General features: G+C 39.2%; 3 protein-coding genes across 14 annotated transcripts in view; 1 reads left to right on the forward strand and 2 right to left on the reverse strand.

Moving 5' to 3' along the window:
• The window catches only part of tcf7 (transcription factor 7), a 33668-nt gene extending 20158 nt beyond the window's left edge, over positions 1 to 13510 (forward strand). Inside the window, exons 5-13 of one of the 12 annotated variants that reach the window (XM_086012805.1) lie at positions 2003 to 2090; positions 5672 to 5776; positions 7497 to 7616; positions 8554 to 8716; positions 8917 to 9024; positions 9134 to 9166; positions 10400 to 10448; positions 11226 to 11298; positions 11909 to 13510. In XM_086012805.1, the coding sequence (XP_085868931.1) occupies positions 2003 to 2090; positions 5672 to 5776; positions 7497 to 7616; positions 8554 to 8716; positions 8917 to 9024; positions 9134 to 9166; positions 10400 to 10448; positions 11226 to 11298; positions 11909 to 12116 (947 nt within the window). In that variant the 3' untranslated portion in view covers positions 12117 to 13510. Of the gene's footprint in view, positions 1 to 2002; positions 2091 to 5671; positions 5777 to 7496; positions 7617 to 8553; positions 8717 to 8916; positions 9025 to 9133; positions 9167 to 10399; positions 10449 to 11225; positions 11299 to 11884 lie in introns of all 12 variants that reach the window. The other 11 variants (XM_086012812.1, XM_086012806.1, XM_086012813.1 and 8 more) reach the window with 11 other exon arrangements.
• Positions 13511 to 15195: 1685 nt separating this feature from the next.
• skp1 (S-phase kinase-associated protein 1) lies at positions 15196 to 19624 on the reverse strand. Its single transcript, XM_086013286.1, has 6 exons — positions 19458 to 19624; positions 16819 to 16918; positions 16656 to 16729; positions 16447 to 16590; positions 15851 to 15991; positions 15196 to 15678 (listed from the first exon to the last, which is right to left on the reverse strand). The coding sequence occupies exons 2-6, from the start codon at positions 16913 to 16915 to the stop codon at positions 15643 to 15645; spliced, it is 492 nt and encodes a 163-aa protein (XP_085869412.1). The 5' UTR covers positions 16916 to 16918; positions 19458 to 19624; the 3' UTR covers positions 15196 to 15642.
• Positions 19625 to 20602: 978 nt separating this feature from the next.
• ppp2cab (protein phosphatase 2 catalytic subunit alpha b) lies at positions 20603 to 27167 on the reverse strand. The gene is made up of 7 exons (XM_086012464.1): positions 26837 to 27167; positions 22192 to 22401; positions 21944 to 22117; positions 21776 to 21865; positions 21545 to 21706; positions 21318 to 21436; positions 20603 to 21231 (listed from the first exon to the last, which is right to left on the reverse strand). The coding sequence occupies exons 1-7, from the start codon at positions 26936 to 26938 to the stop codon at positions 21159 to 21161; spliced, it is 930 nt and encodes a 309-aa protein (XP_085868590.1). The 5' UTR covers positions 26939 to 27167; the 3' UTR covers positions 20603 to 21158.
• Between the last annotated feature and the right edge of the window lie 394 nt (positions 27168 to 27561).

The raw sequence follows: 27561 nt of genomic DNA on the forward strand, positions 1-27561 counted from the left end.
TAAAATAAATAAATAGAATAAAATTAAAAGACTTAATAAATAGCAGAATAATGGGGGATGGGTTTTAAAAAATCTGCAAATAGTTCACCTGTGAATGTTAGTGCTGTTATCACCAAATTGTTATCACCCTGTCAATAGTAACAAAAAGCATCCCACGACAGCATTTCTTCGTAAGAACATAATTTTTGGTTGGACCTTTTGTTGAATTTAGTGTAAATTTCCTTGGCCAAATAATGACGAAGAAATGAGCTTCATATTTTAAAAAGGCGCATGTGGGACATAAAACGAATGCACCTCAGGCAATCGACCACCTTGTGTGTCTGGAATTCCCCTTTTTTCCCCATACAAGCCCACTTTTACTAAAGAAACATGCACACACCTTGTCTGTGACTTCAGCATCGTGACTCAGCTCTTAATGACAGACCTGCACACGCACAAAAACACACACAGCGCTAACACCTGGTTGTAACGTATGACCTTTCTCACACCATCTCACATTTTATGTTTCACTCAGGGTCGTTGTCAATCAGCACATACACATACACCAAGTTACCTCACTACTTGTATCATTCGCCACCTAGTCCAGGCGTGCTGTTACATCATCAGTGATGTCATCCTTGTTGTCCGACAGTAAAGTCACACATTGAATGAAATCCATCCATTGAAAGTATAATTAGTATTTTATTTAATTATTTATTCAAATAGTCTTTTTGATGTCGACCTATATATACTGTATACACGCACACACAAAAACAATCTAAGAATGTATATTCTTATATAGAAAACAGTATTTGTACTATGGTCACTTATGGCGGGCGTAGAAACGCACTACGTCACAATGGGAGCTGTTTCTAATATTCAGTCAAAAGTCGGCTTTAGCTTTGTTACAGCAATTTTTCAACCAGTTGGCCAGAGCGCATTGATAGCTTTTGTTTGGATACCGCTTAGCATTTTAGTATGTTGGTACATGGAGCCACAAACACATGAATCTTTTTGACGGGTAAAAAAAGTCAATGTGTGTGAAAAATAATAACAAGTGGAGGTGCAAAGAGGAAGAGGATGGAGTGAGGAAGGGCATGCTCAGACCGACGGACGGACAGACAGACCTGAGGGAAGGTTGGCGGAGATGAGACGAGCGACGACTGACTCAGCCGCAGTCTCCGTTTTATTGTGTCTCTGTCAGTCTCGGGGTCCTGAAAGGAGCTCCCCCCGGAGGCGAGGTCCAAATTACAGTCATCTGCAGGCATTCCTGCGCGGCAAACACTGGTTAGCAAACACAGCAGGGCCTGCTAAATGCTAGCTGCTGCCTGTTGACAAATGACTTCCTTTGAAGGGCCGCAATGACACCCAACACTATTTACTGTGTGAACAAGAAGATGAAGAAAACGGACTGCGCAGCCATAGCTGTTTGTTTTTTTACGCAATTGTTTAAAATGTTTTTGTTGATTGTTTAAAATGAATAGCAGACCAGCAAGATGACACACTCGAACCGTTGATGTTGCGCTTTCCTAAAAAGAAAATCATTATTTTTCATTTACATTTGCCTGGAACACTTGAAATTTTGTTGAGGGAAGTCCCAATAAAGGGACTTCCGTTCTCTGGGCTGTTGCACAAGAGGCTGAAAGTAGGTCTAGCGCCACCTACGGTTGTGGAGGCCAACAAATCTATTGTGAGTAGTACAATTAAGTCTTCACAGAGTGGTTGCTTGTGCATTTTAAAGCTACAGTAGGCCAAGATGTAAAGCTCTCAATAATCACACGCTCACAAATACACACACGCACGCACACACACACAGACACACACACATGCTAATAAACAAAACATCAGTGTGTGAGCTGTGTTTGTCTTTGTGTGTGCTTAATATGAGGTTCCCACACTGCTAATAGTGCTAATTGCTCTAATGGGGGCCACCGAAGTGTCCTAATGATGTGCATAAAAGAGACAAGTATGTGTGCAGTTGTCATAATTGTGTGTGTGTGTGTGTGTATGTGTGTGGATGCAGGCGTTCACAGGCACCAATCCCAGGACCTTTCAGGATACTACCCTCTCCCTTCAGGCGGTGTCGGTCAGATCACGCCCTCTATGGGCTGGTGAGTCTCATGTACACACACACAGAAAAACACCCGCGCACACACATACAACGACATAGGCACACACCACCTGTGAGTGACTCCTCTGTGAACTGACGGTGACCTTGTACAAAGTGTAATAGCTCTTATTTATGCTGCGACGTGAACTTATCCTACACTCTGAAATTTTAGTAGATAAGCGTAAAATATGCCCGTCACACTCAAGTTGGATTTTTAGCGTACACCTAAGTACCGGTATGTTATTTAGGAGGTACACATGAATATGTGCGATAGCAATAGAACGTTTAGCATACATGTGAAACACTCTTGAGTAGTGAGGCTTCAAAATCATGGTACAACTAGGGAAAAGTACAAACAGGTTATTCCGACCTTATATTCGTAATTATGTAGATTTCCCGGATTTAAATTATTACAGGCATTAATTGAGATATTTTACTTTTTGTGGTAGTTCATACATAAATTTGTTAGTCTGACAAAGTTTGACTTCTAGCCTTGGTGTATACATGTAAACATGTTGATATATTCACAAAAACACATTAGTCCAACCAAAAGTTTGATTTTTTGAGTACACGCAAAGAAAGTCATAGTTACTTCAAATGCCTTGCTTCAACTTCGCCGTCAACACAGCTAGCTTGCGGTCTCATGTTCGTGGAAGCCGTTCTTCCTTGATCCGCCAACGTTGACCTCTGGAATGTGGAGCACTCAAGCGGCACTACCAGAGAAACTAAGTCTTGTGATCGTTTACTAACCAAAAATCGAATTATCGCCAAAGAGGATTTTGTTTGATCTAAAATGGAAAGTTGCTGCTGATTTGGCCGTTGTGATAAACACATGTGTTGCATAATGAAATGGATTCATCAAAACGAGTTAGTTGACGCACATGGATATGTCATTCAGAAAGCAAAGTTTTATCATACGCAAAGCACTGAAACATGTTACACCAACCAAAACTAGTGTGGTGATGCACATGGGCTTTTCATAACCTAAGTGACAAGTGTTTGTCTTTTTGAGTTGCGGTCATTAAACGAAACACTGAAATCCAAATTCGCGAAGGATAGGTTGTTCGTGTTTTTTTATTTTTATGATAATGCTTCAACATCCAAATGCAAACTAAGATAAACCTGGTGTTAAAAGAACAAAAATATTTGTTTAATAACAATTAAATTGTGTACAAATACATTCAAATAGTAAATAGAAAATATAAGTAAAATCAAATTGTAAAATATTTATTTTTAAAATTGTGTTTGTTTATTATTATATATTTTTAATGTATTTGCTATTTTCTTTACTTTTTGAATTTGAATTATTTACTACAAAAATGTATTTTCTTTATTTCATTAACTAAATTCTGTTGAATGTCAATCCTCTGTTGATTTTATAAACGAATAACGGGAGCAGTTCAGGGATTCTGTCAAATGTCACGCACGCTTTCGAATGAAGTCTTTGTCCCGAAATATTTCCGTTTGGCAACAATTTTATCTTTGTCGGACAAGTCTTCACTGAGGAATTATTCAGGGCTAATCTGCCTTAATCCGGATGATCTGCTTGTTCTGGCCCCTTGTATGATGTTTTTTATTTAAGGCAAAGGATCGGTTGAAATGTCAGACATGTTGTTTTGTGACAATTATCTTTGATGCTCATGTACTCCCCGATGTTTTGGCAGATTAGCCTGGTTTAGCTTCTTGGTTTTAGTGTATTGTCTTCTTGTGATCTGGAAGAGAACGTCACTTATTGAATTAAACGCGACTTTTAGCATGTGCCGAAAACGCTAGCCTACACAGGTAAACGTAAAAGCAGATTTTATTTAATTTCTATTTATTTTTTACTAAGCTACTTTATGTTCATTTTTTCATTTTATTTATACACCATATTAATATTTACTATAGCTTGTATTTATTTACATTAGTCCAACCATTTTTTATTTATTATTTTATTGTTTATTTATCGAAATACATTAGTCTAACTGATAGCATATACTTTTTTCCATTTGTTTCTTTGTTATTATTTCACTTTCAAATTCATTTATTTAAAAAAAAAAAAAAATTGTATTTATTCACATGAGCAAGTTAGTCCAACCAAGAATAAACTTAAAATCATACACATTTTATTTAAATAAAAATTGGTGTTTACTATTTCACCATAAGTACCGTATATTTTTTGTAATTTGTTTTGTAATTTCATTTCATTGTACTTAAGTATTTCATTGTATTTGTATAACTAAATAAATTAGTCAAACCGAAATTGGAGTTTCAACATACATGGGAATGACTAGACGCACATTAAGAAGTGAGTAAGTCCAAAACTGAACTTGAAGTCCAACTGAAACCCAAGTTTTAGCTTCCACAACACGTAAGCGTGTTAGTCCGTCGGAAAACCGAACTTTAAACATACTCTGTTGTCATTAGCTTGGTGGTGTGTGACACTACGCGTGAGTGCATTTGTTGAAAAAAAGATTTGCAAAGGGGGGGTGGAGCCCACTCCATATCAAAGGCTCTCGGGCCTGCATCCCACCCCGTGGTGTGTGCGCCTCACAGTGACACGCAGCTGTCAGCGGTGACCCCCCTCGGATCCTCCTGCAGAGGCTCTCTATGCTTCACAGCTTAAAATTTGATTCTCCAGAACATTCTTTCACACATGCGATTTGTTCCTTGGATACCTTCTTTTTTTTTTTTTTTTTTTTAAACCTTAACCACATATGAAAAAAACAACAAAAAAACTTTCATACTGTGGGTAGTAAGAATGTTGTTTTCCAGTATTATTCGACATAGTCACAAGGCTAAAGCAAAAAAATAAATAAAATAACCAACACCCTGCTGATTATTTAAAAACAAAACAAAAGAAAAACAAAAAAATCTCCAATGAATTTGGAATGTTAAAATGTGATGTAAAATAATAACATAATGCAAAGATTTGCAAATCTTTTTCAACCTTTATTCAAAACAAAATATTTAATAGGTATGGGCAAGTACCGATACCAGCTATCGGTCTATCGGCCTTATTTTATGGTACTCATGTTGGCTGCCGATACCAAACACTGATACTTAAGGTTTAAAAAAAAAGCTGACATCGAGTAAGTCCTCCTCGGCAGTAGTTGTCACTATATTGTGGCAGTTTGACACATTGGCGAATCGTCATCGGCGTCAAAGTTGCCATTGTGTTAAAATTGTCATTGTGTTAAATGAAATGTTATATTTATTAAAAGTACGAGAGGTGTTGGTACCACATACTCATTGCTGAAGCTTTGTGGTGGTGAGGCATGCCAGTCAAGTACTCACTTGCACACAAAGCTACACTGTTGTAACATTATATAGATCTTCTTTTTTGCTTTTAAATTTCAACTAATATTTCATCCTTTTACTGTTTTATTATCTGACTTACCATTAAATTTTCTAAATATGGTTTTATTGAGTATTATATTTCACTTTTAGTTAGTTGGTCACTTACTTATTGTATTTAGTTTTTATTGACTATTTTATGCATTCGCAACTTAATATTGACTTTTTCCTTGGACGAAAATGTCGTGTAAAATAGTATCCATAAGTGAAGCGCTTGTGTGTTGTGGTTGTGCTGTGCTGTGGTAGGCAGAAGCAGACGGTGTATCCCGCCGCTCTGTCGTCGTGCGGCTTCCGACAGTCCTTCCCCTCCAACCTTCCCGCAGCCTCGTCCTACTCCAGGTACTGCAGCAGGTAGCCAGCTCCGCTGCGCCCGCCGCCTGCTGCAAGAAAAAAAAAAAAGCCCCCTGTCCCCCCAAAAAAATAATTACAAGTTGCTGCTTATCTGTTGAAGTATATTCATTCGCGTGTGCTTCGATAGTCATTTCACTTTCACTTTTTAAAGAGAGTCCAATGTGGTGCCAAAGTGCTTTATTTGTGGCAAGCTTCGCCTGTGTGCTGTTTTGTTTTAGACATGCATGAGACTCAAGGGTTCGGTACAAGTCAATGCATCTAAAATAAGAACAGATTTCAATGAAAATTCCTCCTTTAATCCAATAAGTGCATTTTTTTGATGCACAAACACGAGCTAGCCAAAAGTGTAGCGCTGATCGGAACGTGTCCCTCATGATTTTGTTGGGACAAATTGCAGTTGCTTGTGCAGTTTAAAACAAACTTGATTCTTTTTCAAATTCATTTATGTCCCTTTTCATTTTGCTAGTCTGAGTTGCCAGCTCATGCAGTTTAAAACAGTCATTGTCATCTATTGGTTTGGGGGTGGGTTTTTGTTTTTTTGCTAGCTCATGCAGTTTAAAAGGAAGTCATTTTTAAAAGTTTAAAGTTTATTTGTGAACTTAATTAACTTCAATTTTTAAATTAGTAACTTATGTAATTTTTATTTTTATCTCTATTTTATTTTTGTATTTTTTCCCAAAAATATTTTTCAGGATTGTTTAAAACAGAACAAACACAATTGTTTTATTGATTTGACTAATTTCTTAGTTGACAGCTCTTTTTTTAATATATATATTTTTTGAATTTTTGTGCAGTTTATTTTTATACACTATACCATTCTTTAAAATATTTTTTTCAATAATTGTAGTTTTGGGGAAATGCAGTTGAAAACAAAGAAAAATAATTTTAAAGTATTAATTTAATGTATTCTCTGAATTATTATTCATTTATTCATATTTATTTTTGTGTTTATCTCATGCAATTGAAAAGATATTTTATACATTTTTTTAGTTTATCGAATCATTGTTTTTAAAAATGATTTGTAAAATCTATTAGTTTTATTATTTTTGATGATTTGTTCTTGCAGTTTTTAAAAGATGTTTTTTTTTTAATTATGCTTTTTCGGAATTACGTAGTAATGCAGTTTAAAACAAAATGTTTTTGATAAGTGTACTCGTTTATTTTTTAAATATTTTATACTGAATTTCTCGATATTTATAATTATTCATATTTTTATTTTCTGAGTTTCTACCTCACACTTTTTAAAACAGACAAAAGTATTAACTGTATTTCTTTCCATTTTTTTTCTCATAATTATTCATTTAAATTCTTATTCTAATTGTTAATGTGTCTGTACTGCTTCATTGCATTGCATTCATCATCAAGTAACATGTTTAGGCTAGCACTCCCTCCTAGTGGAGTGTTGACTGCACATACAGCATATTCCCTTCAAACACTTTGGTTCCATATCCACTGGAAAAGTAAAAGTGACCAAAATGAATGATTTCTACCTCTTTTTGGCACCCTTCCTCTATTGGCCAGTGGGAGGGTACTGAAAGGGCAGAACTACTGGTAGATGTTGATTGGTGGATGAAGAATGATCGCTGTTGTCGTCCGCTGTTTGTTATTTGCCTTCTTATGTCACGCTACTTGGCTCAGTTGCTCTCTGGCTTCCATTATGATTATTATCATATTATTATTATCGTATTGTTATTGTTTTTTTGTTTTTTTTTGTGGCCAGGTTTTCTCACTCACTGATGCTGGGCCCATCAGGCATGCACCCCACGGGCATCCCACATCCCGCCATTGTGCCCCCTTCAGGCAAGCAGGAGCATGAGCACTATGACAGAGGCATGTACGTGTAAGTATCAGGCTTGAATGGTAAAACTCGCTTTCATCCTACACTTTTTTTTTCAGGAGAATCGCAGATCTCTCGATGCCATGTTGAACAAGGAGCACCTATTTTATAATGTTAGGGGTCCAGCCAGGTCATGGTGTTAGCCTTAGCATTGAGCTAACATTACTGTTCAGAATTCTCTCTGTGACATATTCCAACAAAATGACCTCAAACTCAAACCAAATTCGGCCATGCAGTATTTCAACTTGATTAAACAACTTTAAAGCTGATTTTTTTTTTTTTTGCTTGAACTTAAATGCATACTTAAGAATGGCATGCGTTTTGTTGCCGTTCGTTCTGTGGACCAGCCACAACACACACAACACAACACATAACACACGTTATGCTTCATTGTGTTGGTTTAAATGACTTAAAAGTAATTTTGATGCTATATCATCTATTACTTAGGTGAATAATGTCTCTGTTGTTGCCATAGTGAGTCTGGCCTTTCCTATAATAGTGGACCAGCCAGGACACCTCTGTGTGTTGTGTTAGTGCTAGCGCCAGTGCTAACATTACTGTTCAGAATGCCATATTCCAACTGAAGTAAACAATTTCAAAAGTCATATTTGACATTAACAGCTCTGTGGTTGCCTTGGCAAACATATTTAGAATGTTGTTGGACCACCAGGGGACACCTCCACACGTTGTTAGCATGAGCACCAGTGCTTAAACATCTTGCCTATAACAAGATCTGAATTACAAATGACAGCTTTCTTCCTTTCGCTGTTGCCTCACTCCTTTGCAAAGTTTAGCGCAAATATTTTTGGGTGGTTCTTACATGGTCCAACTCACTAGCAAACAAACGGCTATGAAACGGCGGCGGTACTTCAACGCTTACAACCGGAGGAGGTGTTCTTAAGCAGACAACACAGTGTCTATCTTCCTCCTTGCCTCGCAGGAAGCCGCACATGGAGGCCAAGCGGGAGAAGGAACCCAAGAAGCCCGTCATCAAGAAGCCACTCAACGCCTTTATGCTCTACATGAAGGAGATGAGGGCCAAAGTCATCGCGGAATGCACGCTAAAGGAGAGTGCCGCCATCAACCAGATACTCGGACGAAGGGTACGCACGCACACACACACACGCACATTGTTGCATACACATAGGACATAGATGTCCTTTTGTTTTTAAACAGTCATGATGATTTTTCAGTTCGAACACTAGCCTTAAAGTCCTGTTCCTAGGTCTGCATGTGTGGTTGTCATAGTGATTGGCATGTTTAACATGAGTCATTTTGTGTGTGTGTGTGTGTGTGCGTGTAGTGGCACGCGCTGACACGCGAGGAGCAGGCCAAGTACTACGAGCTGGCACGCAAGGAGAGACAACTGCACATGCAGCTGTACCCCACCTGGTCTGCACGCGACAACTACGTAAGACCGGCGTTGCATCTTCATCACTCCTCTTCCTCACACGCACGCTCACACGCACGCACGGTGGCACAGCACGTGTTGCGCTAAGTGTGCTGTTGACCTGTTGCAGGAGGCGGCAGGCGAAAAGAGTAAAGCCGATTGGGTAGGGACTCGTCTTGTCTGTGCTGGGGGGGCGGGGCCAATACGCCAGCGTGCATGAAAGGGAGTGTGGGTAATACCAACGACGGCCGCATGGCATTCCCTCCGCATGCTTCCTTCCTCGCGAGGGGCGGCGGCGGCTTGCATGTTGCTATGGTTACAAGCACACACCATGACGTCAGCTCCACGAAAAAGCACACACGTTTGCAAAGATGATGATTTCATCACGCTCACAGGGCGCTTTATTCGGGACGCCCGCGCTGGTCTGTCTTATGACGCCCAAGACAAAATTGCCTCATAATCTCTTTTAATTGATTATCCAAAAAAAGGTCTATTTTTTTCACATTTTACAAAAAGTAATGAATTACCTTTTTTTTTAACTGGAAAAAGCTTTTTATTCATTTATTTATTTATTTATTTTTTGATTTTTAACAAATAATTATTAAGAATTTATAGTTTTTTCTTAGTTAAAATATATATTTTACATGCAACATCAAATTTTAAAAAATGAATACAAAAGTAACATTTTGTTTATTTTTTATTTTAAATTTCAACAACTTATTAAAAAGTGATATTTGTATTTGAATTATAGTTTTCACTTAACATTAAATGACCAATCTTTTAAATTAAAAAGCATGCTTTTTATTGATGCTGGAAAGTATTTTACTTTTTGTAAACATTTAGAATTAAATGATTAAATAATTATTTAAAGAATATCAATTTTTTTTTCAAATGTAAACAAATATATAGATTACATGTCCTTTATATAATTACATGTAATACAATTTAAATACCTTTTTCACAATAACAAAATGCATAAAAGTAAACAAATTACTAATTTTACAAATGATTTTTTTAACATACTAACTACCGCTTGTAATAGAAAAATTATGTTTTAAAATGACATTTCACATTGATGTGAAACTGTGGGGGTTTATAAGCCTGATAATTGCTGTATTAAATACTCATCAAAACATGCCGAAACAATTAGCAGAAATTATGATCATTATTTTTTTAAGTGAATTTCTTATATACATGTCTCGTATTGGATGTCATTACATCATGCTAGCGTACCTAACAAATTGACCAGTGCGTGTCGTCGTGTAAAAGAGCGAAAGTCGCTACAAACATGAGAAGTGCAAATTAACATTTTTATTTTTAAATTCAATATTTAATCAAATACTTTCATTATTTTTATTATCATTCAGTGAATCAAATCATGTCCATCCTCCTGCAGGGAAAGAAGAAGAGGAGGAAAAGGGAGAAGCAGCAAGACTCCAACACAGGTACACATACTAATATTTAGCTAATAGAATGCTAACGGTTAGGTTTAGGCCATGTCAGTCATGCATACAATAGAAATTTGAGCTAGCAGCATAGCTAGAAGCTTGCTAATGCTAGCAATGTAACTGCTACCACTCTACTATAATACTATAGTGTATATAGGTACACTACACTAATGCTATGCTAACGTTTCATTTTAAACATCAGTCACGCCTATGTTTCAGCTCTAATGTCTCCAATCTCAATTAAAATGGCAACTTAGCTGCCACCCTGCTACCACTTAATAGACGCATAACTGCTAACCCTTATGCTTACAGCACCTTGCTAGTGCTAGCATAATAGTCACTACCATGCTAGTTCGCCATCTAGTTGTTAGCATCATACCTGTATAGAGCGTACTTAGTGTAAAGACAATGGCAAAAATTTGAGGTAAACAAGGATTTATGAATTGTTTTTGTCATTTCAAAATGAAGTGCAACTCTCTTAACCTTCAAAGTTAAAAAAAACAACAACAACAAAACTTTTTTTAAACCTGCCTGTAAAAAAAGCCATTTTTCGCATTGGTGCCAAAGTGATATTGCTTGGCTGGATTTCTGCATAAAAGGCTTGATACGTTTTCCCACTCTGCGTGAAAGGTTCTGACTAATTTGTGTGTGTTTGTTACTAACGTTTTCCCAGCATGGCAGCCATTTTGATGCTTCTTCTTCTTCTTCTTCTTCTTGTGCATCTTTGCTGGGCTTCTTTGTCCTCGTCTCCGTCTTGTTGTTGTTGCGGCTCAGAGCCCGGCTCCCCTAAGAAATGTCGAGCTCGCTTTGGCCTCAAGCAGCAGACAGATTGGTGCGGTCCCTGCAGGTGTGTAAACTTCCCACGACAACAATTGTCCCCCCCACCCCTCTTCACTCTGCCTACTAAAACACCACATCTGTTATCTTAACACATTAGCTTAACAAGGCCACTACTAACATTGTTTCTACTTTTATTTGTGCTAACGCAATGCTAACACTTCTAGCCTGCATGATTTTAATTTAAACTGTTATGACTAGTCTTCTTTCGCAATTGTTTTAAAAAAAAATGAAAACGAGGTAACCCATGTCAATGCAAACATGATCTACTACTGTACACTTTCATATGTATTATAATAAATGCTTTTCACTGAACCTTTATTATATCCAGGTAAGGCAGATTCTCTTTTGCAATGCTGACCTGGCAGCAGACAGCAGAGTAAAACAAAGCTATTAATGCATTTAAAAATGAAACAGCAAACCGTTCACAAAACAAACATACCTGTATACACATGGAAAATGGAAGGTTGTAGTTCCTTGCTATAAAAGAAAAAAAACATGAGTCGAGTTTTTCCACATGGATGTGTGTTGTACATGTGTGTTTTGTGTTGCAAATCTTTGGTTATTGACGTTGTGCCATCCGGGTTTATTCCCAGATAACTGTCTGTGACTGTCCTTAGGAGGAAGAAAAAGTGCGTTCGCTACCTTCAAGGAGGAGGCTGCACGAGCCCAACTTGTTCACATTTAAGTGCCGTAGACTCCACGCCGCCTCCCTCGCCCGCTGCCGTCGCCCGCGGATCCCCCTTCCAGCAACAACAACTACATCAGCCCCCCTGTCGACCCCCTTCTGCCATGGCACTGGGCAAACGCAAGCTGTCGGCCACGTGACTCGCGTCGCTTGCTTTCCTGGGTGACCAGGAGGGGGGAAAAAAAAATCTAAATGTGTACAGCAGGGAGTTGTCGTAAAAAAATTAAATAAATAAAAGTCCACACAAACACAACTGCTAGCCTAATAGCATAGTTGCCTAAGTCATTTTTCAGCATTTTCAGAAAACTCAACAAATTCAACAAACAAGAATAATCCAGTTGCTTTGAATAAACTTTTGCAGATTACCATGACCACATTGGCCGGCAATCTACACTGAAATATATATATTTTTTTTTTAAAACAAATTTTAGCAAGCACATGAGCCTTTTGTAATTGTATTGTGACATTGAGTTTAAAATGACTTAGGCAAATCATGCGATAAGGCGCCTGAAATATTCTTTCAAAACACTTTTTCGACTTTGTTGTTTTTTAAGCATTGACAGGAAACCTTTTTTTTGTCTTCAAAATGATGAAATACTGCATATAAATGAAATCAGAATACTTCATTTACGGTTTTTTTGCGTGTATACGGAAAGCAGATCTTTTGTTTTTAGCTAAAAATGATAAAATAAAATGCAATCAGGAAACATTATTCATCATTTTTTGTCTGCTTTCTGGTCAAATTAAACATTTTAATCTTTTCTCCAAATATGTTTTCACACAAAATACACCTTTTTTTTTCTCTAAAGGCAAACTTCACAAAAAACGTTTCCTTATAATTAAAAAATAATGATTAGATAATCTATAATAAACTTCTTCCTTCATTCCTCTTTTTCAGACTTTTAAAATCAATGGGTTATGGCGCTTTGGCATGCACCTGACAGCCTAAATACGTACTTGTAAGCATAGACGGAAGAAATGTGTTTGAAAAGAAATGTGTCTGTGTGGACCTTTAAGGACATCCATCCATTCTTCCATTTGATAGCATGTGATCAAATCTTTTAACTATTTTAGGCACTTTCACTTACTTTCATATTGTGTGCTGGCTTTTTTTCATTCAAAGGTCAGAAATTTTGCTGGTGGCCAAACCTGAGATGGATTTCTATCTTTTTTATTTTTCAAATGTCTGTTTTTTTTCCGCTTTTGACTGAACATTTTGTAAACAATCTCTAAGACGACCAAATGGGTACTATTATATTACATGTTGTAAAATTTGTTGTAATGTCAGAAAGTTCCTGTAGTTAATTAACGTTTATACGTTTATGTAAAAAAATTGCTTAAAAACATTTTTAGTCGTGTCCATACTTTAAAGCAATATTTTCAAGTGTTTTATTTGTTATTGTTCCATTCACATGGGAAGTTTTCTTTTCCGCGATGTTGCTTTTAAATGTCCCACTAAAACACCCGAACGCTGTCTTTTTTATACATTTCATCAATTCTTATTTTGTTGGTGTAATAAAATTGTTATATATCATGCGCTTGTCGTTTGTGAGTGCCAAAAAACCCTTGAAGATTGAAGAAAATATACCATGACAGAAAATAGTTTGACGCAGCAAACCTAACTGTATATATAATCTAAATATTAAAAATAAGTAAATTTAGATAGAACCCAACGGGGTTTCCTATGGTAAACGTTGTTTAAAAAAAGCGAATGGTGACAGAAAAATCCAGTTTGATAAAGCACTTTACAAAGAACATATAAAATACATATATTTATACATATGCACTATACTTCCTAACGTCATGCGTTTCTTTCCCATTGTCAACATTTGATTTAAAAAACGATATTAAAAAATTAAATGTCACTATTGAAATCGATTTTTTTGTCGCGTGATTATTACGACAGTCAATTGTTGCGGTCGCCGTTTAGACGTCTGACTGCCGCGTCACTGAGCGCAGAGTTGAGCGGGCAATTCAAATACAGTATAGAGAGTTAAGTCACGACAGAATCTAAACTTGGCACCATAATGTTTGCGTCTCTTCTCCTGGGGCTGGTGTAGTACTTTTTCAGTTCAACACGCATGAAAAGTTAATTAAACGTACGTTATCTTGTAAATGACATGGTAGTGACTCGAGTGAGCAGTAGTATTTCGCATGACGAGACAAAACGTCTTTTTTTTTTTTTTTTAATTCACCTGTCTTTCTTGCGTTCTTAAAGTTGTTTGGTGTGGCACACTTATTGAGGTCACTGTGTCCCCGCTCGTCTGAACACGGTATTCTGAGTTAATATTATTTTTGGAATATGAATTAAGCAGAAGAGTTCACGGATCTCAGCGGGCGGCCATTCTGTCCTGTACTGCCACCTGCTGTCAGTGTCGACTGAATTTGACAAATGTCTCGGCTTGCGAATGTCACGTGACCAAACCCAGAAAACAGGTAAGCCCCGACTTTCGCTCTAAATGAAGTACTCAAATAAGATAAGATAAGATAAGAATGCCTTTATTGATCCCACAGTGGGGAAATTTTCATTGTTACAGTAGCAAAGCTATAGGTCACACAGGGGCGGCGGCATAATGTGGCCATTAATGTATAACATTGACGGCAAACATTTAGAATCAAACCTATGTAGATATACGCAGTAACATGTGTATATACACATGTGTATACACACCAACCTACATCTACATAAAAAATATGAGGAACACTCATTTCGGCCTGTACATAGTACAGAGGAAAAAATACTCTAAGTGACAGTGCTGCAGTGCTGTAGTGAAATGTAAGGAACAGCATTGGATAAAAATAAAACTAGACTAACAGTACTAACAGTAAATACTACTACTTTCAAATGTGTTTAAAATAAGGGCCACTGCATACTCGCACACTCAAGATTTCAAGACTGGTTTTGCAAGCGCTGGCACACAGCCACCCACCACGTGCCACTAAGCGATACAATTACATAATATAAACCAGTGTTTTTCAAACACAAAAATACTTAACCATGTTTAGAATTTATGAACCTGTGTATGAAACGGCGAATCCTGTAGTAAAAATATACGCGAGTGGCATAAATCAAATAAATAGGTGTGAGCCCCACATTTAAATATATCCCCATTTTTTTTCGCCTTTATTCTCACCCATGTCCTCTTTCTGTAGCAACCTACCAACTCAGAGTGCTTTACAAAAATGCTGTCGTGTTACAAGACAAAAACAACACCAAACTCCGTTTTTGGAAACATTTTATTTCCTCCTTCCATCACTGGTGTACATGTTGAAACCCACCTTAAAAACCTCCTATTATCACTTCCCCTTCCCAAGCCTTTTTCACTTAACAACCAACCTAACAGACAACACACATAACTAGTAGAAAAAAAAACATGATACCAACACAGGGCGGGGACAGTCATCAAAAAAGTCTTCATAGATGACTGACTAGGCAAGGAAAGAAAGGGATTTGGGGCCTTATTTAAATAATGACACACGTGTTAAAAATGTCATGCTAGTTTTGTACACAGTTTGGAGGGGGGGGCGGGTGGAGGGAAGTATATTCTACTGAACTGTATGGAAGTAAGCTATATAGTCATTATTAACAAAGTATGAACAAGACCAGTGCAAGCAATAAAGCGGACACATTTCTATTCAGTGTGTGTATAGTGTTGGCGAGATGCACTACTTCTCTTCACACCACTGGTTCTCTTTGCGCACCTGCAGGGGGCGACAAATACAATCCATAAATGTTTCGTTTTGGCTAAAGTTTTTTTTTTTTTTGCAACCTACTTATTTTATTTGCTTAAAAACTCTCCTATTCACTGTTTTTGTGATCAGGCCGAAAGCAAAAACTCCTTCGTAAAGTGAAGGTGTGAGTGTGTTTGCTTACCTGGGCCTCTTCCTCCTCCGTGAAGTCGTTCTTGATGTTGAAGGTCTTGCGGATCTCTTCGGGGGTTTTGCCTTTGATCATGTTGGCCACCGTCTTGCACGTCACGTCCAGCAGACCCTTGATGTCCAAGTAGTTGGCCGCCTGACGCAATAGGGGAAAGCAAAATATCAGGAACAGCTCTGGAAGTTAAACACGTGGTTCATGAAGAGTGGACAAGAGTCAATCTCTGCTAGAAGCAAAAAAAAAAAAAAAAAAATTAGAAGACATTTTCCAGGCAGACAGGATTGCTTGGCCTTGCTGGAGGTGTGTGTGCGATTGTATTTTCATTCCTTTATCTGAAAGTAGGTTATTTGTTGATTACAAGTTAGCATGTAGCTTGATATGAGGCTTGCTATCCAACAGAATAGCGGCATTTATATTAGCATTCCAAGGTGATAATTTTGGATGTTCGTAAACAAGCACGCTCATGTTTCACTTGGTGGAAGGTTTCATTTGCCAATAGCTCTTATGTTTCTTTGTACACATGCAGAGCGACCAATGAGTGAGCCGCCACGCGGTCACAAGACTGTGACATCACCCTAGTTGCTGCCGCTTACCAGGATAAGTTCGAATAAGGTCCCTTGGTCAACTTTGAGGAATTCCTGGTCCCACACGGGGATGTCGTCCGTCCTCTTCTCCTTGTTCTCGTCGTCTTCGGGGGGAGGGGGGTCGTCCTTGTGGTGGGTGCACCACTGGATCACCTGACACGCAAATTGAAATAGCAAACTTGATAAATGACATTTGAAAAAAGATCTTGACGCGTTACCTTCTTAAGAATGGCTGCGTTGACGTTGGGGAGCGGCACAGGGTCGTCGTCTCCTTCGTCATCCATTCCCAAATCTGTCAGTTCGCAAGTGGCGTTACACGTCACACTCAAGCAGTCATTTGTAAAGGATGAATTGAAAGTGAAAATAAATGATGATTGTTACCTTCTAACATGGTTTTGATGGTGACAGACTGTTTGGCGATTTCCACGTCCACCTCAAAGATTTCCCCATCCGAGCTCTGTAACTTTATTGTGGGCATTTCCTGAAACAAATACAAAGCCACCTCAGAATCATATCAACAGTAAGATATTAATGTGGGGTAAAAAGCTATTTTGAGTTAGCCAGCAACAACAATACTTAACCACATAAAATCATGCAGAACTTTTTCTGTCCGACATGTTTAGTACATTTTTTCAGTTTAACCTTAACCCTAGCACAATTCAAATTTGTATTTTTTTTTTTGCTTTACTTTCAATTTTAACTAAATGTTTCAACTTAAAACTCGACTTTTAAAAAATACAGATTTTTTTTATCCTACAATAAATATTTCAATTTCCTTTATCAATTATCCAAAAAAATATGTAATTTAGGGATTATTTTAAAAATATGATCAGATATACCTAATAGTCACACTTTTGGCTTTTAGTTTTTTGTCCAACTTCTAATAACTTTATGCGTTTTTCAGATAAATTATAAAGGTAACCAAAATTACTAAACTTATATACGTTCTTTTGTTATCCCTGTATTTTTTTTTTTACATTAAAGCAACACTGTGTCATATGTCAGTTTTTGTTGATTATGGCGGCACCATGTCGACAAAAGCGGTAGACTTTTGACAAAAATCATCCACATTTCCCATGCGTGCCAGCGCGTAGTGTCTTGAAATCCCGAACTATCCTTAGAGCGAAAGGAGGAAGTGAGTATGCCGTAAAGCAATTCAGGACATTTGTATTTTTTTGTGTGCCAGGGTTGATCCCATCCTCCTCAAAGTTGCTTTACGCCAGTAAAAACGATACAGACCCCCTCAGGGCATGAAGCCCCACTTACTGTACTTGTAAGTCAATGTTTCATCAAAAGAGTTGTGAAAATGTTTTATTAACCTTTGTAATTGTGTTAGAAAGCTGCCCACGTCTGTAGTGTTTGCGGGTCAAATTTGACCCATGATTTAACTCAGCCTGAAAATTCATAAAAACACTAGTTATCATTCAATATTGTTTTTCAACTCATAGCTAACTAAGTATAGCATCCAGCTTTCACCAAACACTCTTCCCCCTTCCATGTTGGTCAGCTCAAGCAGGATCTTCTGAAGAGGTTGTGGAAACCAACAGCAAACATGGACTTGATGTCTTGGGCATGCGACATAGCATTTCTAGTAGGCCCTGGAGTCATTTTGAGGTTCTTCTATTCTGCTGCCCTGTATTGGGTGTCCAGAGGACTTGATGACCATGAAATGTCAAATTTACTTGACTGGAAGACCTCTCTTTCAGCATCTGTGAAATCTGGGTCCTCCTCACCAGATGTGTGGTCTTGTTCAGGGTCATACTGAACCCCGTCTTCATCCACATCCTCCTCAGCTTGGCTTTCCTCTCTGTCTTCAGTATCACTGACTGTCAAGACCAAAGATATGATCCAGCCCCTCATAAACTGTACACCTCTTGCTCATGTAGACTACAGCTCCAACGGAACACAACTGATAATATCTCACCCAAACCCTGGTTATATATGCCAATGTTTATTTTTATTCAAAATGTATCAATATGCTGCAAGAAAGCTTGAGTTCACGTGGGGTGAAGATGGCCTTTGTGTGTGTGAGTGCGCGTGTAACAATAATTTACGAGAATGAAAGTTAAAATTTATTTTGTTGCGTTAAAATAGTTGTGTCTGAGGATTAGATGATGCCTCGTTCCAGTATAAAAAAGCAAACGGTACTTTTCACGGACCTAAACTTCAAAACAGGTCAATTTTGACCTCAACACGTAATAAGGGTTAAGGTCGATTTCTTGCCCTGTGCTGCTTTAAAAGAAATATAATTATTTTTTAGGCATGCAATATGTATTTCTATTTCTAACCATAACCAAAAGAAAAGTCATTATGGGGGACTCATTATCGATTTTTTTAACCAGAAAATGGAAAATATATTGTTACAAATTAAAGTAAGTTTTATATTTTTTTTACGGGATCAAACTGTTTGAATACATTTTAGTTCATTTTAACCAGAAAAAGAGTCAAACAACTAAAATCTCCAAATTAAGACATTATATCCATGACTTGTTTGTATCATTATCTAGTTCGCCTGCTCGAAGCAACAGCTCTCGCAACGTTATCAACTTGAGACAAGTTGGTAAGTTATGCTCACCAAACTGCGAGGAACGACCTAAATTTTTGTTTAGAATGTGTCATTTAAGCGTTTAAGAGTACAAAGCTCCAACTTGAGTAAAAAAATAAACTTAAAATTAACGTATAACGTTGAACTGGTTGAGATAAACGCCTGGCAGCTAACAACCGTTTAGCATCCTGTGTCGGCGATGCAAACCGCCTACCGGCTTTTGTGCCGTTTTGACCCATTCAACTCGACTAAAACATGAAGATGAATATTTCCATTTTGTGACAACTATGCTTCTCAATGTAGAGAATCATACACGTAAATGTCATGCAGAGCCGCTAGGCTAGCATTGCCAAGCTAAATCACAAAAGGCCTCTTCGCAACCGCAAAGTAGGACGTCCCCTCGAACAGAGACGAAAAACGGACGAAATTCGAGACCAGTTGGTCTCCGGCTTACGAGATAAAACTCACAACATACCGCGAATGTGTTTGTTCCAAACCCGCAGGTGGAATTTTATCCTCTCTCGTCAGATATTGTCAGGAAATGGAGGAATCGTAGACGCTGAAGTGTGCTGCTATGGCGCTGGCTTTGTCAGTTACACTGTGGACTGTGGAGGGGAGGGACGAAGCGCACGTCGGGGTTGTTTATTTTTATTTTTAATATTTTAACAAATGTTAAAATGTATAATTAAAATTATATTTTATTTTTATTACTTATTTTAACTGGGGTATTTGTTACTCTCCCGCAGAAGGGAATTCATAATAAAATTATATGGTCATGGTATGTTTACGAGAGGGCTCGTTAAAAGATTCCGACTGGCAACAAAACTTAGTGGGAACTTTATTTTTGGAATTATTTTTATTGGACTTTTGACGCATGTGGCTTGGGCTGTCTTATTTGTAAAACACGTAACTTTCACTTGATCAAAATTAAGTAGTGTTTAATGATTTTGAACTGTACTGAATTATTTCCAATATTTTGGTGACCATTTTTAGCTATATGATGGGGGCATATTTTTTTACATTCAGACATGAAAATACCCATGTGTAAAAAAAATATATTCATTCAATTATATGTGATTTTAGTATTTTTATCACCATTATAAGCTTTTCTTCCCTGATTGGCTGGTAGATGTTGCCTTCGGGTGTGGTGGGCAGCATCCATTTTGGCTCAAATTTCATGCTGTAACTTAACTCGCTCATTAAAATACTTTTTTTTTTTTATTTGAGTTTTTTTCGTCTTTAATTCAATTTGAATATTATACTTTATTAAGTTGGTTACCATTCTGCAGCTTGACTGTGATAAATCACATGGTTTGACTAGGCATATGGTGTCCATTTTGGCTCAATTTGAAGTTTCCCTAATATTCCAGAACCAAATTGCACTGCCCACAAAAATGGTAAGTTTTTCATCCATCATATTAGAGTTTTCATTTTCTGCTGTTTATGGTTCTACTTCGGCGTAACCGCCATTTCTGCTCAAGTTGCCAAATATAGTACTTTGTCCCTTCAATTTAGGGCAAGAAAATACAGTAAAATATTTCTAAAATGTGTAAAATTACTCAGCGGTAAAACAAGCAATGTATTAACTACCCCACAAAAACGACTTGCAAAACTATCATGTCATGAAGGAGCCACCTTTATTATTATTCACATCTCCCGTTAATACAAGCTTGTGGTTTAGTGCGTTTATGATCTTTACACACACATACATCTTCACGCATTCGACAAGACACCTCATGTAAAGCCTTCTTGTTCTTGGGACTTTGTTTTTTGTAATAAAAAGAAAACAAAATGTAAATATTCTCTTCATCTTATGTTACATTTCTTAAGATTTACAAAAGTGCAAACAGATCTTCCCATCTTCTCAATATATATTCTAAGATGTATATATACTGATTTTTCTCTATTGTTAGTCCTGACCATCAAGTGAACTTGACTGATTGATTTTCTGATATTTCCTAATACAAGACAAGTCCTCAGCAATCCATAATGTGATGATTTATGGCACACACAGTTTGGTCCGTCCACAGACACGCACGCACACACACATTTCTTACTAAATGCTTAAATAGGTCTTGGTGTGAATGTACAATGTGTGCTGCTGCTGCTGCCATGTCCTCCATTATATGGCAACGCTGGACTTGACTGTACAAGTGGGGTGGACTTTCAAAGCCGGTTACAGGAAGTAGTCTGGGGTGCGGCGGGTGACGTGGGGCTCCCCTCTGCGAGGTGCCGGGTCAAACTGCAAGCTGTGGGGGAAAGAAAGTATTAATAATTGAAATAAAAACTTCACTTTATGTAAAAAGGTTTTGGACATTGCGTTCATGACACTTACAAGGAGTATTTGAGGGTGTCGTCCAGCTCCATGATGGCCGCCTGGTTGCCGCAGCGATAGCAGTAGTTTGGAGCGCTGAATATCGTCACCACGTTTCTCTCGTGGCACCAGTTATAGCCCTGAGATCAAGCACGAGTCTATGGTTGGCGTTCATGCTAATGTGAGCATTTCTAGCCTAGTCTTTTGAAACACGATGGAGCTGCAAACATTGACCTTTTTAGACTCACCTCCATGACCAGCTGGTGGGCGCGGGACACCAGCGTGAGCCGGTTGGCGTGGTTGAACGTCTCCGAGATGTCCTGGCCAAAGGTGTAGCCGGCCCCCCGCGGCGAGATGCCCCAGCCGCCGCGGTCATCAGGGTCCGACCACAGCAGGTCGCACATGGGACCCTGAGAGATGTATCCATTAGGGCTCCAAAAATATAGTCTTAAAAGATAACATTCATTCAATTCTTTTACCTCATGAGGCACTTCCTGTAAGCGATCCAGCGCCCTGATATGATCCAGTGTGTCAATGGATGGCGACAAACCACCGTGAAGACAAAAAATCTGTAAAAACATCAGGTTCTTTTTAGTATCATTTCTTCTTTTTTTTCCAGCATTTACTAATGGATCCTTCCCACTGACCTGAGAGTCAACCAAGGCGGTGAGCGGGAGGTAATCGAACAGGTCAGTGAAGTACTTCCACACGTTGGCGTTGCCGTACTTGCGCAGACACTCGTCGTAAAAACCGTACACTTGCGTGATCTGTCTGCTCTCGTGGTTGCCCCGCAGGATGGTGATGCGTTCCCGGAAACGAACCTTGCGTACAAGCAGGTTTAGAACGTGCCATCAGCAATGACAAATAATACACCAAAGTACTATACGAAGGCTACCTTCAGTGCTACAAGTAAAGTGACGGTCTCTACGGAGTAGTAGCCCCGGTCCACATAGTCGCCCATGAACAGGTAGTTTGTGTCAGGAGACCTGCCGCCGATCTTGAACAGCTCCATGAGGTCGTGGAACTGGCCGTGCACGTCGCCGCACACCGTCACGGGGCATCGCACCTCCTGCACGTTGGACTCCTTGGTCAGGATCTCCTTGGCCTAAATACATAGACAAGACTAAAAAGTTAGCTTGTTGTGTGTTAGTTAGCTACTAAACCACTAGCCTAATAGCATAACTGACTAAGTTAAACAGTTGGCAGCCATTTTAGAAACGCACACTAGCGCCACCTAAAGGATAGAACCACATCTTGTAGCACATCATGGGTTTTCCAATTATGATGAATCAAGCGGACATGTTCGGGCTGTTGTGCTTTTTTGCGGAGGTCTACAACTTTATTCAATACACAACCCAGCAGTAGTACATCATAGCTGGAACCTTGACATAGAAATGTGTGTGTCTGTCCTCATTTCTGTAATATCAATTAGTGCAGTGGTCCAGGAAACATAGTCGCCGGAGTTTTTGGATGGCTCACTCATATTAGTCCTGCAGGACAAGTTGGCACTTGAGGAGGATCATTAAGGCAACCAAGCTTTCAAAACCAAAAGCACAACTGTCACAAGTGCTTTTTGCCAACTCGGTTCATCCTCGGAATATTCATTGCATATCTAATAAGAGAATAAATTAACAACTATTACATGATATAAAAAAAAAGAGAGGATGACAAAATGATGTCACTGTGTGTAGTAGGTCACTAAATTCACCAGACTTCTAGAAAAGAGCGTTTGTCCAAATAGGTCAACATTGAATTGATGTTGACAAAGTGCTCCAGTTGGCCTAACGCCACGCTGGATGGGGAGAGCCCCGCACATTTGTTGACCTAAATTTAAACTCACTCTTATATCCATACTAACATGCGGCTAGAGAGTAAATATCACAGATGTTTCTCTCTTCTCTCCTAAAGTCTGCAGTAGATACAAAAGTAGAACTACAGTCCAGGAGCTTAGCCCTCTTTTGCTATTTTGCAAGACAACTTGACCTTGAAAAAATAGTTAATGTAATTAAAAAATGCTTACCTGCTTCTATTCTTTCCCTCTTTTAATTTTAGATAGATAGCTAGATAGCTAGATAGATAAAATTGAGGACACTGGCTAATACAGACTCAGTAGCAAAAATCTGTAACTAGTTACAGGTGCTTCTTCGCAACATCAGCGGTACAAAAGTGAAAAATAGCATTCAAATAGCGGTACAAAGTGAAAAATAGCATTCATATAGCCTAAATCAATCACAAATTAATTTGAGTAATTTCTCAGAGACCGTTAACAGAGCTGCTCAGTGTGGAGCTTATCGATACTGCAGTTTTTACAAATTCAGTCCCATGGCCAGTTTAGTACCGGGACTCTGTACCCAGCCCTATTTATTGTCGAATTGATTTACTTCATGCAGACACTTAACCATCACCAATGAATCAGTTGGTTTTGAAAAAAATATCATCATTCTATGAATTGAATTTGGACAACTTCCAGGGTTCATACTTTGGCAAATTCCTACAAAGGAATGAGCCCCAATCAGAAGCAGGCATCTATATGGAAAAAGTCCCATGCCGAAAAGCGAAGTCAGCGCTTTTTCCTGCCACTACCATAATCCCATTAAAGGCAGTTTTACGTGGCCAAAGGTCGTAGAATCGGTACAAACTGCGGCTAGTTAAGCTTTACAACCGCAGAGGATGACTTCACTCGAAGCTGCTGCCTGATGGCCCTTTGAGGTTGAACGACTAATTGAAGGGAAGATGTGCCGCAGTCAGCAGGTTGGTCAGCTGTTTTTGACCGCTGTGACGCCGCTGAATTAACCCTTGCGCCAGTTATTTTAGTTTGACGGTGGCTTCTATGATTAAACAAGAGTGAAAATGGTTTCACACACCAATTGAAACCATGTGTCAGGCTGTCAAAACTGGTCCTGTGGAATACTATGAAAATATGACATCATGTGGCACACCTTCAGTGAGCTCATCGTGCGTAGAGGAAATCGAATAAGCATTCCTAACTGTTGCCTAGCAACGCAAGTAAAGTGAGTCCACGGTGACAAATAAAGTTGAGGTAACCCTGAGAATAGTTGTCATCATGTCTGAAGTCCAATAAAACCACCACATGTAAGGTACCAACATTACCAACACATCTTTTGTGATCTTCATTAGGCCTAACCTCTTTAAAGACATAAGTGTTTAACACAACAACCTTGTCAATAGCTATAAATGTTAGCTCGATCAAAAGCTGCTGTGTCAATCATCCGACCGAAGCCTGTCGAAGAGGCTGAAATAAAACATCTCGTTCCTATCTTCCTCCTCCATGAATCCCAAAAGAGACGCTCGCTCATGATTCACTGCGTTCTCCTGAGTCACGCTCATCTTTTTCCGGCAACAGAAAGGCTTTAACGTCGATCAATCGAATCTTCCCACTGTTTACAAGAGGGAGGATGCTGTGTGGGTCGCCGAATTGACATGGAATGTTGGCTACAATGGCGTTCACTCCACTAGAGGGTTGAGGAAAAAGCAAAGTCTAAATGGTGGTCTTCCATTTATTAAGGGGAAAATTGTTGTTAAATCCAGGGGGCTGATCGGGGTTTTAAGCTGCATTTCAGACCCAAAGTCAGCCGAACCAACGGATAGAGTGTGGTCAGTGCAAAATGGGAGCTATCAGCGGCATGAATATAAATGACTTAACAGCCCTTGTAACATCAAGTTCCTACCTCAGTAAAAAGCCAGCATTTAAAAGGTCAAAGCCACGCTGCAGAGTCAACAACTCTGCTACACGCCCAGTAACCAAGCAAGAGCAGATCAAACCCAACATGAATCCAAAATAAAATTGTAATAAACACCTCAATTTATGGTTTATTTTACAGGCACTTTAACAATTGAAAAGGCTACAAGAGAATGTGTGATTGATGGCTACAGTCTGGACAAAATATTAGTTATTATAACATATCGCCAGGATGACAAACTAAAATCACTTCCATATACAAAATAAAAAATGGCAATGTAAATCCAACACGGTGCACTTCCTGTTCTTTTTTGGGGGATTTGACTCTTAAAATATGCACATTTTTGCCAATGTGCAAAATTTTGTGACTGTTAAATACAGTACATTACATAGGAATGGCAATGCTGTTAAGCATTAGAGCAAGTGGAAATAAATAATCATATTGTGGTGACCCACAAGTGAGAGAGACATTTATCAGGAACCTCTAGGTTTAAACGAAGGAGGGATTTTAAAGGGATATTATACTGAAAGGGTTGAACGGGAGTAGCTTGCGCCTTGTTGTGTAAACAATTAGTTTTGTTGTGGAGAGACATGACTCGCATTCACTTTAAGTCAATGCCCAGAGATTCAATTGCATAAACATTGCAGCATTTCATCACCAAGCCACCAAAGTAAATTGCCTATATACCACACATACCACCACACTTCTGTTGTACGGACAACACGGTGTGACGCGTGTACCCAAAGCTAATGCTGACTATCATTTTCGCAAACCCCAATCTACGCTTGCATTTCAGCTCTGCTTACGTTTTGGCTTTGACATGCTAGTGCTTCAGGTGGCCTGAAGTGTCTCTTTCCGTCTGGAACTTCATCCAGCCACGCTGCCAGGTTATCTGTGAAACTGTGTTCGGCTGTGTAGCGACTCCAAGCAGCCTTGTTGCTTCTGGAAGAAAGTGGGTGGGTTGGGTACTTGTCTGACGCGCTGCTGTTACAGTGGCTTGACAGTTGAAACACTTGAGTCTTGAATGCGATTTGATCGGTTTTAGTAAAACAGTGGCTTTCATGGATACACTCTGGATGGTTTGATGGTAGCACAATATGGCATAATGAAACTGTTGCGTGTAGAAAAATGTAGTGTATAGAAGCGTATGGCGAAGCATGTAGCAAAGCGAACGGTCAACAAAAAATACGGCTACCCAGCCCGACTCTCTCTCTCCTGTGCATCTGGTAAGCACACCTATTTAATTTACCCGGCATTCACCACTTACATGTGACCCAAGCACCTGCCCGTTACCATAGCAATTAAACACCACGTGACACAACACTTGATATGGCGCCTACAGGCTGGTTATTATGATCATTTGTCCCGCTGTTTCGTCACAGTGGGGCAGCATGGCTTGCTCACGGGCACATTCTCAGAAATCGGCAGATAACTACAGATTTACCATATGGAAACATTAAAAATATATATATATACTTTTCTATAATGTTCAGGTTGTCCCATTTATGTCGAAGCAAACGCCTTTGTTATGGCAAATACGGGTCCACCTTTCCCTCAACAACATCCAGTCGAACCTCAGCGGCGCGGCCAGTCACATCTGGCGGAGAGAGGAGACACAAAACGACGCTCGTAGGTGCCACTCACACACCCACCAACACGCCAGCCATGCGACGGCTCATTCGACCGCATGAAGCCGCCCTCCGAGGCACGTAGCCTGTGTAGGCCCGGTGAAATATAAACCGAAGACGCCATTTTAAGAACGTTTGGAAGGCAGCGAGGGGCGACAAGACGTCCGTGACCGGGTGAAGTACGGGAGGGATGTCAAGACCAATGACTCACCTTTTCGCACAAATTCTTCACTTGTCCTTCCGTGAGCTGTTTGCATTCGTTCAGCTGCTCGATCCATTGATCCAGCTCCTTCGTAAACGCCTTTTCATCCATTTTATGTGTTTATGTTGAAGCAGGGAAATAGGGTTGAGAGGGGGGGGGGGTGTCGGATGTTCTCGTCTTTTCTCCCGCAGCTGAGCGGACTGCGACAGTTGGCGTCGTCGTTCCCCCCTCTCACCGATGTCAGGAGGCGATGCTTACTGGGTTCAATTAAAAGCGCGTCAAGGAGGAGGGAGGGAGGGAGGGGGGACGTCAGCCGGATATCCACCCTGCCTGCTAATGTCTCGCAAACGTCCGGCTTTGAGCATCACAATAAAAGCTCGTCCAAATAAAAGTACAGTATTTCGAACAGTTTGATTTTGTATATTCGAGCGTTTATTTCAATAACCCCACACCAACTAAAGAACAATAAACGTCTTTTGGGGTTAGTATAGAAATGATCCATGTTACAGATGAAAACACGACGGAGTCATGCTACTTCCGCTCTTAGTCTGTTCTCATTGTACTTACCTTGACTCAGCAGCTTTTTATGGAGCTCCACTCCTAAACAGACGTCAGCAAACACAGCAATAAAACATCATCATTGCGAGTTTGTGATCTTGTGCAGATGATGTCACCAAGCTAAAGTGAAGTAGGACAAGCAGTGGAACACAACTGCGTTAAAGGTTGTTTACTGC

The sequence above is a fragment of the Filicampus tigris genome, chromosome 17 (assembly GCF_054856515.1).
Source record: "Filicampus tigris isolate MCC_2025a chromosome 17, RoL_Ftig_1.0, whole genome shotgun sequence".
In the NCBI taxonomy this organism is placed as follows: Eukaryota; Metazoa; Chordata; class Actinopteri; order Syngnathiformes; family Syngnathidae; genus Filicampus; species Filicampus tigris.

What these genes read in the sequence shown, in the direction of transcription:
- skp1 (XM_086013286.1), bottom strand. Translation starts at nt 16,915, where the DNA reads ATGCCCACAATAAAGTTACAGAGCTCGGATGGGGAAATCTTTGAGGTG. An exon ending in ACGCAGCCATTCTTAAGAAG is followed by an intron (nt 16,591 to 16,655) that starts GTAACGCGTCAA and finishes TTTGCGTGTCAG; the next exon opens with GTGATCCAGTGGTGCACCCA. An exon ending in CGGAGGAGGAAGAGGCCCAG is followed by an intron (nt 15,679 to 15,850) that starts GTAAGCAAACAC and finishes CGCCCCCTGCAG; the next exon opens with GTGCGCAAAGAGAACCAGTG.
- ppp2cab (XM_086012464.1), bottom strand. Translation starts at nt 26,938, where the DNA reads ATGGATGAAAAGGCGTTTACGAAGGAGCTGGATCAATGGATCGAGCAG. An exon ending in CCCACCAGCTGGTCATGGAG is followed by an intron (nt 21,437 to 21,544) that starts GTGAGTCTAAAA and finishes GCTTGATCTCAG; the next exon opens with GGCTATAACTGGTGCCACGA. An exon ending in GACACCCTCAAATACTCCTT is followed by an intron (nt 21,232 to 21,317) that starts GTAAGTGTCATG and finishes TTTCCCCCACAG; the next exon opens with CTTGCAGTTTGACCCGGCAC.